This window comes from Oryzias melastigma, linkage group LG1 (assembly GCF_002922805.2).
Source record: "Oryzias melastigma strain HK-1 linkage group LG1, ASM292280v2, whole genome shotgun sequence".
NCBI lineage: Eukaryota > Metazoa > Chordata > Actinopteri > Beloniformes > Adrianichthyidae > Oryzias > Oryzias melastigma.
In genome coordinates, this window is record NC_050512.1 from 10,579,972 (window position 1) to 10,590,920 (window position 10,949).

Genomic DNA, 10,949 nt, shown 5'->3' on the forward strand with positions numbered 1-10,949 from the left:
AATCAACAAACATTTTCACACTTTACGACAGGAGCATTAAGAAACGGAAGATTTTATCGGTTTATATTTTTATGCTAAATGACACACGAAGGAAATCGTTAAAGTCAATTTTCTTGCTCTTTTCAATCTGGATTGTAGTAGTGCTTCCCTTCATAAAAGCGTGCAGAAACTTTAAAAGAGAATGTTTGAAAGCTGCGTTTCTTTAGAGATGATCGACCAAAATCAAAAGAGCTAAAAAAAAAAATATGCTAGAAATAGCAGTTGTCTTATGCATAAACATGTATTGAAACTCAAACATCAAAAAAAGTATAAGAATAGTTTTTCTTAAAACATAATTTGTTTTAAATCTCTTATCATATTAAGTAATTTCCAAATCAAAGCTGTTATTCTTTACAGCCTAAAACGTTAGTGTGGATGACATGAGGTATTATGCTGCCTCCTAGTGGTTATATACATCACTGCATCTTTTCCTGAAATGTTCCTTTTAATAATTTATGAGCATAAATATTAAGTTAACTTGAAACAAGGAGAAAAATGCATGAAATGTAAGAATATAAACTGCTTAGGAATTTGCCACATGCCATTAAATTGGGAGACAACTTTTTTTTGGATGAATGCAAACTAAAAGTTTTAAAACATTTATTCACAAGACTTTTGTTGAAACCAGGTAATTCACATACATCATAAGCACAAGATGCTAATTCAACACTGTACAAGTGAATTCAGGTCCAATGTGGATCACATGACTCATTATCAGAAGGCTAAAGAAGTGACAGCGGGGCGACTACTATTTTAGTTCATTACATTTAACAAATATAACACAATCACACAAATTTAGGTAAAAAAAAGGGCTTAAAACAAATATACCAATAAATAAAAGTTTATTTGTCAAACCTCAAAATAAAGGCAGTCTATTAACAAAAACGTACAGAAAGTGGATGCAATGTGCAACACGGAAACGAGGACTTTAACGTTGGTCACAAGTGGTTTGCAGCTTGAAGCCGGCAGACAGCTGTCAGACCTTTGTAATAAGCCGCGGTCTTTAGCTCCTATTAGCAGCAGTGTTGCAGTAAACAAATATGATTCGAGCGTAGGAGTGTGTACGTGCAAACCCGGAGATTAGGAGCAGAAGTAGATTTGAACCGAACAAGTGGAGCGCTGAACCTAATCACATCACGGCTCTGAGTCATTAACCCATGTGTATGGGAGGTGGGGGGGGCACAGTCGATGGAGGGGAGGACATTTTTATAACAAACGCCACACACTGTCAACATCCACCGACGTCAAACACAAACAGGAGTTCTGCGCAGCATCATCCTTCCTTTTTGTTCCCCCAGCTGAACAGTCTGGACCTGGACTTCTTCTTCGCTTTGTCCTTCTTAACGTCTGAAACGGAAGCACAAACACGCCATCTTTCCCTTGAACGAACGCAGAAACTTCAGCATTAACTGGATGAGTACATTAAAGTGAAACGGCTAATCTTTAACCCGTTGTGGCCATTCGCTGGCGTGATAACCTTTTGAATTTCCTCGATTTGAGCTAAAAAATGAAATGCAAATGAAGTCAGCTTTAACTGTGTTCTATCAGAGGGTCAAACTATCCATTTGTCTAACAGCAAAGCTGCTGGCAAAAAGGAATAAAAAAAACTGCTGGAGGGGGCATTTGTTTGATGCTTTTTTCCATTAACAGAGATCAGATCAAATGAGATGAAAACATTTCCTAGTGGCGTTATCTCACACACACACACTTCTGTATGCCACAATGAGACTTCAATTAGAAACACACACGTGGAAGTCCAAAATGTGACCATTTAACCCTGCAGCTCCAGTGTTTATGCTGTCATTTTTCATTGTTGACACGATCAACGTAATTCCAGTAGATTTTAAAGGGGAAAAGCGGCGTGAGCCGCTTTTCCCCTTTAAAATCTACTGGAATTACATTGATTAATGGTACAGTACTTTCAAGACTTGGTGTTTAAAGAGTTAAATCACACCGTTGTGATAAGTAGTGAGCGTGAAGACTTACTGAAATCCATCATCATCTTGTTGAGCTTCTCATCCTCCTCTTCCTCTCTGAAAAAAGAAAACCCCAAATAAAAAAAATTAACAGTGCATACTAAGGGGAAAAAAAACAACATTTATACTGCTTAAAGTTCCCTTAAGACATTTTTTTATTTCAAGCAGTGTTTTAAATTATCATTATGAAGATTTTAACCCAAATCCCACATTCAAAATGTCTTGAGAAGCTATTTTTCATGTTGATCTGAAGCTCTGTTTTCAAACTCTCCTCTGAGGGGGCGTGGCTTTTGGAGCATCAGAGTTTGCTCACAATAAAATTGTTCCCAGTGGTCTTTTGATTATGATTATGAACCAAAGACATTCATGGATCTAGTCATTTACAAAGAAATTTACTCAGAAATATAATTTTAAGCTTAACTTTCCTTATATATGTAATTTTATCATCAAAAAATGCCACAAGAACATGTTAAAAACACTAAAAACATGATTTTCATTGAAGAGTCTTTTGGTTGTACCTCAGATTTGTAAAAACTTTTATCATGAAATGTCTTGTTTTAAAACAACAGTTTAAAAACACATAGCTGCACATAAAAACCAAACTCTACAGACGCTGAGAGCCCACCTGAGTCTGTCCTCGTCCAGGCCTTCCACTATAGCGTTTCTGTCGTTGATGATCTCCAACAGTTTCTCCATCAGCTCTGCTTCCTTCTTTCTGTCCCCCTCGGTTTTCAGATGCTCTGCACACAAACGGAAGAGTTCAGTCTCACCCCATTTCCTCTGGGGGTGGGGGGGGAGGCTTCTTCCTCCGAAGGCCTCACCTGGTTTATCCATCAGTCTTCTGAGCTGCTGCTCCACACTGGGCTGCTGCTCTTCCAGATCCTGAGTTCTACCACTGGAACCAATGAAAAAAGATAGAAACTTCATTGAAATCAAGTAAATATAAACTAATTTATCTATTCTTTATGGCAGCTAGAGCTTTAGTCAACTACTTGACTGGAGTGTAGTAAAATTGAAAGTTGTAATGCCATTATGCTAGCTTGTTGGACTATTTTGGAATTTATTAAGGTTTTTTAGGTAATATTTTAGCTGAGTCAATTTATGATTTTTTTTTTTTTTGCTTTTTAGGCTATTTTGGGGTTTAGCTGACACTTCAACTGCATTTCTATTTTGGCTAATTTTGGCTTTTTTAGGCTATTTTGAAGTTTAGCTAATATTTCCGCCGCATGCTAGCTGTTTAGGCTAATTTAAGCTATTTTTCAGTTTTTTACGCTAATTTGGTCTTTAACTGATGTTTTAGCTGGCTATCAGATTCAGTGTTTTTAGCTATCAATTTTGGCATCTTCAGCTATCAGCACTAGCATGTTCAGCGGCCAAATTCGGCTTACATATTCACACTAGCATTAATCGCAGGTAACGCTATACATCTACTTTTTAGCCAGTTTAAAGCTAATGATGGTTAAGTTGTGTGCTTTACATCCAGGTTGCCCATGACCTGATTAGTCCACTAATCGGAAGAAATAATCTGATTAGTCGACTATTAAAATAATCGTTTGTGGCAGCACTAACTTATAAAGTTAGTTTATTAAATGATACTATCCTCACTTAAGATCTTCAATTTTTTCAGCCTTTCATTAGAAATATCAAACATGCTTCAAGATACTACTAGATTTTTTTATATGTTACATAAACTGTGAGATAATAATAATAGAAAAAAATCTTTAAAATCCACAAGTTCTCTCCTCACACCTGGTGCATCTACCACCTGTACTGAGAAAAATCTGTTTTCTTCCAGTGCAGACTGGTTTGGTTTGGGTGGTGGTGTTGGTCAGGTGGGGTGGTGTGGGCTGTCTTGTTCCTTGCTGTGTGATGTAGTGGAGTGGGGGGGCACTGGGAACTCAAACTGTCAACCTTCTGGCTGCAGGTCTGTTTCCCCTAATTGCTAAATGGTAGCGAGCCCTTCTCCGAGCCAGTGTGTGCGTGGCGTGTGTGCACTCACATGTACACCAGCTCAGACTCCCGACGCATGGCCACCTGCTTGTTCCTGATCAAGCTGAACCACTCCACCATCAGCTCATCCGTGACAGAGTCGTCGGCACCCTCTGTCACACAAACAACGCACTCAGTTTTACCGCACGCCTTTCGTTTGACCACGAAGGAGCTTTGTGTATAACGAAGCCAGATCCCCTCACCGTCCTCGCTGCGCAGCTTGACCTCCAGCTCCACTCCTCGCCTCTCCAGCTCGTTCAAGTTCTCCTCGATCGCCTGGAGCTCCTTGATGATCTCCTCTCTGGGAATGTAGTCTGGCTTTGTCTACACGGACAATCACACGAGCAAAAATCAGAAAATCCTGATCAGGCACAAATAATCAGGAAATAATTATAACAATTACACAAAAACAATGTTTTCTAAAAACACACCTGGACGGGAATATTTTGTGACTTTTAAACTAATAATCAGGGATCAAGACTTTACAACACAAGCTATAAAAAACTGAATACAATCTAATTCACTTATGGTCTAAATTAATTATAGTATGAGTGAATTATATCAACTATGCATGCAGTGTTGAATATTAGAAACACGGGGCTTCCTTTAATGAGTGTGACTCTTCTCATGAAAGAATTAAACTCTGTCTGCTTTTTCCAACATGATTTGACAAATTAAAAAAAACAATAAATGCCCTCAAATCTATTTTCAAAAACCTTTTCTGTTGGTTGTGTGGGGCCGGGTCTTCAGGATGACTAATAGAGACTCTTAAACATGTGTTTTTCATATGAGGAAGACACAGTCCATTACAGGCCTGCTGTAGTGTAAAGCCATGAGGAGGGCGCTGCAGCTCCAGCTAAAACAAGAACTGACAGATGAACCCTGTGACCAATCTGCAGCTGCGAGGGTTAATTTTTCAAAGGTTTGCTTTGAAATGTTTGAACTCGTCTATTGATGGAGTCAGCATGAGTCTTGATGCTGCTTCCTGTAGAGTTTCTTCGGCTGAAGACGCTCACAACCCGACAGTGAGGAGGGCTGTGAGCCGACTATAGTTGATATTTTATTTCATATTTACAAAGGGGTTTTGGTTTAACTTAGAGATCAACTATGCAGCTAGAAAATAAACAAAGTTCCAAAAGTTTGAAGTGTTAATTAGAAATGCTCATAAACAGATGATTGGAGATTAAAAAGTAAAGTCAGTATTAACAAAAAAAAACATTAAAAACACAAAGTTTGGTGACTGACATCAAGTCAAATCTGAGTATTCGTACCTTAGAGCTCTTCAACTCAGGCTTGGTGCCGTTTACACTTTGTGGTTTGGGGCTTTTCTCTTGTCCTGAAAGAAATATATATATTTTTTTAAAATTAAAAGCAGCAAACACATGAGAACAAAGAAGAGACTGATTTATTTAACCTAAAATATATATAAAAATGACAAAAAAAGTTGTCACTGAACATACCCTTTGGTGAATGTGCATTTGCAGGAGAGCTGGCTAGATAAGGAGGAGTCGGAGAGGATCCACCAGGACGTTCTGTAGTCTTTCCAGCTCCATTGGACCACGGCTTAGCAGGAGACACTGAAACACTGGTAGGCCTAAAAATGAATGAAGTAGCAGAGATAAGGACACATAAAACCTTCCCAGAGCTTAGTATGAATTCATGAGAGCTGGATTGAAGGTCACATGGGGAGGGGAACTCTGAGTAATGAGCATGTGCTGCACCGTGGAGAACCTGAATAAGTCCTAACAGCATTTGGGGTTCATGTGCATGTGGTGAAGGAGGACAGAGCGAGGCCTGGGACTGCAGATGACTGCCCAGCCATTTGGGGGAGCAGCAGGTACGGGCTTCCTGCATGAGGAATGTGTGGAGGGAGAGGCAGGAGGAAAACCGGAATGATGGATGGATTTTAATGCTATACACTGAATGTCTGCTGACATTGCATCAGTGTGCACCCATTCACCACTGTTGTGATAACCCGATGGAAGATAGAAAAACTTGGATTTAAAAATAAATTTACCATAAAAAAACATAAAAAAATAAAAAGACTTACTTGGTTTCTTTATTTTCTTTGGAAACAGGCTTCAGCTTTGACCTCCAATCTGCAGGAGATTCATTTTCTGAAACTACAAGGAGAGAAGTCAGTAACATTCGTACTTCACCACATTTATACATTTTAACTTTAGCAGGTTGTGATCGAACTCAACTAGTAGGATTTCTTTTCGTCAATTGTCAGTTTAACTAGTGTTGATCATTGTAGAAGTTAATTTTTTAATCAAAAGCTGGTTTTAAAGTTGGGAAAATACAAAAGCTGCCTGACAAATTTAAAGCCTAAATATATGAAAAAAAAATATATTAGCTTCACACAGATGTACAAACTGTTAATGTGGCCACAAAATAATGAATGACATAATTTAGTAGCCTAAAGTGAATTTAAGTGAATATTGTCTTTGTTTTACTGCTCAGACTGCTGTTTTCTTTGCTATAATTGTAAGATTTTTTTAGTCACAACTGTCATAATCAATATAATGGACCGTCTTAAATAACAGGATCAAAAATTGTTTACTCATTCAGACAAAAAATATTCTATGTGCATAAAATAGCTTAACATTTTGGGGAAAAAAATAGATAAAATAATGATAGCTTGAAATAAACGGGTAAAGTGACTTTCTTCCACTAGACTGAATTACACAAGTTTTCTGCTTGTTAGTGAAATAATGTGAAATACAAGTTATGCCGTAAAACTACAGACATAAAAACTAGGAATGTAACGGCTCACAAAACTCACAGTTTAGATCGTGTCACAGTTTTAGAGTTTTATATCATTTTTTTGGATCAGTTTAAAAAAACAACAAAAAAACTGGAGAATCAACAAAAAAACCTTCAGTTAATTTTTTTAAGTTTCCATACATATATTTAATAAAACTTATATTAAGCACTTAAAAAAAACAATAATATATATCACGTCAAAATATTAGGTCATTGAGGTCTATTTATAAAAACAAAACATTAAAGACATCTTTGAACTCAAGAAATTCCTATTTTGTTTTTTAAATACTGAGGATGCCCATATAAACAAGGTGTTTTGTGAAAAAATCCTTCTTGGGAAAAAAAAATAGATTTAAAAAAAGTAAGAAAAGTCGGGGATGTCAGAATTTACTACTTCAACTTCTTTCATTGGCTCCTGCTGCAATAAAGCCCCTCCCACTGGTCACAGGCAGAGCAGCGGCGTGCTCTTCAGTGGAAGAACCTCTGGATAATTTGATGGAGACGTGAACTGATGCTTTAAAATAAATAAACCTGATCTCTCATCTCTCCATGTCCACCGTGATGAGATCGATAACCTTTTTTGATGGAAGCTCCTCCCACACGCAGCAAGTTAACCCACTTTTGGACAGGAACTTTGGCGCATGCTGAAACTAAGACGGTGAACACGAGTTTGACGTTCGAATTGCTTTAAATCACGGCCTCGAGGCCCAGTGTCCTAGATGTTCTAGCCTACTTATTGGCTAAACACACCTGATCCAGGTAATCGGTAGCAGATAAGGCAGGATTTCTGGAATACCAGCAGGAAGTCGGGCCTCGAGGCCTGTAGTTTGGACTCCCCTGATTTAAATGATGCGCACACAAGGTCTTAAACTAGTGATTTTCACCTGAAGTGTTGGGTGAAGCTTTGCCTGACTTCAGGCCTCCTTTGTCTGGAGTCCGATCTGGAAGTCTACTGTGGCGGACCGGACTGGAAGCTGAACTGTGGTCGTCTGTAGGCTCCAGGTCGGCGAGGAGGGCCGGGTTTGCTTTCAGCCTGGTCCGCCCTCGAGGAGCCTCTGTTTGTTTCTTAGTTGTTTCAATTTGTGGCTGAGGTCTGAAAAAAAAAAAAATCCACTGAAGACAGTTTTCACCAGCAGAGGTCGGTCTAAAGCTGGATGTAAGGATCGGTTGTTTACTTGTCTGTTTTTCTGAGAGCTACATTCGCCCACGCCGGTTTACTGTTGTTGTTTTCTTCTGTGATTTTCTTTGAGAGGAAAGCTGCTGCTGAAGCTTTTTTCTTAGAACTTTCACTTTCTGTCTGTTTGTCCTTCACAGTCTCCGCCACCCCGATCGTCTTAGCAACATTAGCACCCTTATTTTGATCCTTAACACCAACAACTAAGGTCACTGCCTGACCCACATAGGTCTCTGGCGTCTTCGCCGTCACACCGTGACCTTTATTTATGTCCAGCTTGAACGTTGTTGTTACTTTCTCCTCCGGCTTAGGCGTGTTCTCAGCTTGTAGGAACTTCAGCTTGCTCTCATTCGTCTTGGCCGCATGAAGTGAAGTGCGAGGAGCAGGAACAGGAGTGGTGATGGAGGAGGTGTTGGTAGGGACACGTGAGGCTGTGGGTTTGGACACAACTCTTTCCTTAGCAGTAGAAGCAGAAACAGTTGATGGAGGAGGAGAAGGGGTTGAAGAAACACTGGAAGGGGTGGCGGGTTTTTTGGCCAGCCACGGTGGTCCCGCTTTGATCGGCGTGTAAGCAGGAGTAGTTGTTCTGGTTTTACTGGCATCTGGCTGAGGCTTTGAAACGTTGTTGTTGGTGGGTAAATCCCGAAGAGGTGCGCTTGTGTTTGACGACAACTGCCTGAGAAACCAAAAGTGCATTTGTTAACAATGAGGAAACGCATTCAAGAACAGCAGAGAAGCATTCAGAGCCTCTGTTGTCTCCACTGAACTTAACTAAATCTTCACAAGGCCTTTAGAGATTTAGCTTAAAAAAAAGAAAAATGAAATCTTCCAATAATATTTAATGTTAAAAAACTAAATCATTCCTACTGCTTTCTAGTTGTTAGCTTGTGAATTGACTTAATTCCCTTCATACTTCGTTACTACTAAAATAGTAGTGTTGGACCACCTAGTGCCCTAGACTTTAAAAATAATTGGGACAACATGCTCACTATTTTTTTCCCCCAACGCTAAAAAGGACGTTAACAATTTCCTGAAATAAAAATCAATAAGCATGATGATTTTTACAAAGACTCCACTGTGTTCTGTTGATGAAAACTTGGTTGATGTATTAAAAAATACATTTAAATACATTTAAATGTATTTAAATACATTTAAATGTACAAGAAATATTGTTCAAACACAATGCATTTTAGTCTATATTTCAGGAGGACTTGACTGCAGAAAACAACATGGCCCCAAGATGGCGCCAGAGCATCATTTGCCAGAAGACCTTGACCAAAGTTAGAATAAAGTTTACGGTCTTACCCTACAAAAACACCGGGTTACTGTTAGGAATTTTCTAGTACAGATTTACAAATTCAGCTTCCAGCTACAGTTGTGACATTTCCACTTCTGGCTATATTTGGGCGCCATCTTGCCTCCAGCCACCTCCTATATTTGCCAATCTAGTGAGCATTGACACACATCAGTTTTTGTAGAGGCTTTTGGGAAATTTCTAGGGCACTGGATTTTGGAATTTTAGATTATAACATCCCAAAAAAATCAAGAGGACCTGGTGGCAGACAAATTGGTTGCTGAACATTATTAGCCAGAAGCAGAAAATCCACAGTTGTAGACACTTTTAATTATATATTTAGTGTTCAGGATTAGCTAAAATGTGTCAAGAGGGGGTAAAAGCTTTATTGAAAGATATTAACTCGACAAAATGGCAAACAAACTACATTGTGAGAAGTGAAAGAATTTGGACACAACCTTGGAATGTGTTGACTATTTTTTTGTTCTTTGCAGACTACATTTGGAAGACAATTATCTGGAAAAAAAGTAATATAAAACTGCAGTTCTGTTTTTAAAATTGGAAATAAGTTGCAACAAATGTGGCAAAGCGAGTTATGATTAAAAATGTAGCGACTGACAAAGAGCAACATAAAACTAAGCTAACCTTTAAGCAGACATGCTACTTAAGTCATTCAAATCAGCTGCTTCCCGACTATATGCATTCATTTTTAAAGCCTATTTGTGATGAGCAAAAAGTTAAAATGATTAAAGTATGCAAACTGTGCGTTGTAAGTTTGTGTTAGCATTAATACTGAGTGAATATTTATGCTACTATAAACCCCATTCAATATTTGAGACCAAAATTTGTTACCTGTTACTTTAACAAATGTTTTGCAGCTAAATTATAGAAAAATGTAATGAACATTTTTAAAATAAATTATCTTCAGTGTCTTTTAGTTAAATTTTACAGAAAAATGTTTGATATAAATTCTCTTAGCAGTCTTTTTAGTTATAAACAGTTTGTGTGCTGGAGAAAACATATTTTTGACTAAAATTTCCTCGTATTTACAAGTGACCAAACCCGATGAAAAATTCATGTTGGCAACGTAGAATACATGCAAACAAAATGCACATTGCTCGCATGCATTTTAACCCTCATCACATGCATAAAGTCACTTCCTTTTACAAAAAATCCACTTGTTAGCGTTCTCACCTTGCACAGTTCCTGTGGTAAAGCTTCCCGTCCAGTAGGTGTCGCTGTACCAAGTGTACATGTGTGTTACAGGATGCACATTTGTTACTCAGTGTGCCTGTCTGGGATGTTTTCTCAGCATTAACATCCTGAAAACAAACAAAAAAAAACACTTTTAATCTTAAAGCCTGGAAATACATTTTCATCTGCACCAGTTTTTTTTTAATTTTGACAGTGAAGCATTTCTTTAATAATTCTGGTAGTTTTATATTCTCAGTTCGTAACAAATTCACAGAGGACAGGCATGACTCTGCCCCGCTTTCTCACCTATAAATGTGATATAAAACAGTGATCTCCAACCCCTTTATGGCCACTAACACCTTTGATGTTAGAAAATATTCTTACGGACCGGCCTGTACCAGGCTGAAGTTTATAAAGGTTTATCTTCATACTCTGTAAAATATTGGCAACTGGTTTACACTTTATTTGTTCACTAGACTTTATGCAGAAACCATTAAACTGTGATCTAGAATTTCCC

The 10,949-nt window shown here is 38.2% G+C and overlaps 1 protein-coding gene across 2 annotated transcripts in view; it reads right to left on the bottom strand.

The window, feature by feature from the left end:
• Positions 1 to 622: 622 nt before the first annotated feature.
• micall2b (mical-like 2b) overlaps positions 623 to 10,949 on the bottom strand; it is a 16,856-nt gene continuing 6,529 nt past the window's right edge. For both annotated transcript variants that reach the window (XM_024259224.2, XM_024259225.2), the window contains 12 exons: positions 10,433 to 10,560; positions 7,946 to 8,620; positions 7,655 to 7,863; positions 6,055 to 6,127; positions 5,465 to 5,598; positions 5,276 to 5,340; positions 4,208 to 4,328; positions 4,015 to 4,117; positions 2,837 to 2,910; positions 2,641 to 2,755; positions 2,026 to 2,072; positions 623 to 1,386 (listed from right to left, as the gene is read on the bottom strand). In XM_024259224.2, the coding sequence (XP_024114992.1) occupies positions 1,313 to 1,386; positions 2,026 to 2,072; positions 2,641 to 2,755; positions 2,837 to 2,910; positions 4,015 to 4,117; positions 4,208 to 4,328; positions 5,276 to 5,340; positions 5,465 to 5,598; positions 6,055 to 6,127; positions 7,655 to 7,863; positions 7,946 to 8,620; positions 10,433 to 10,560 (1,818 nt within the window). In that variant the 3' untranslated portion in view covers positions 623 to 1,312. The remainder of the gene's footprint in view (positions 1,387 to 2,025; positions 2,073 to 2,640; positions 2,756 to 2,836; positions 2,911 to 4,014; positions 4,118 to 4,207; positions 4,329 to 5,275; positions 5,341 to 5,464; positions 5,599 to 6,054; positions 6,128 to 7,654; positions 7,864 to 7,945; positions 8,621 to 10,432; positions 10,561 to 10,949) is intronic.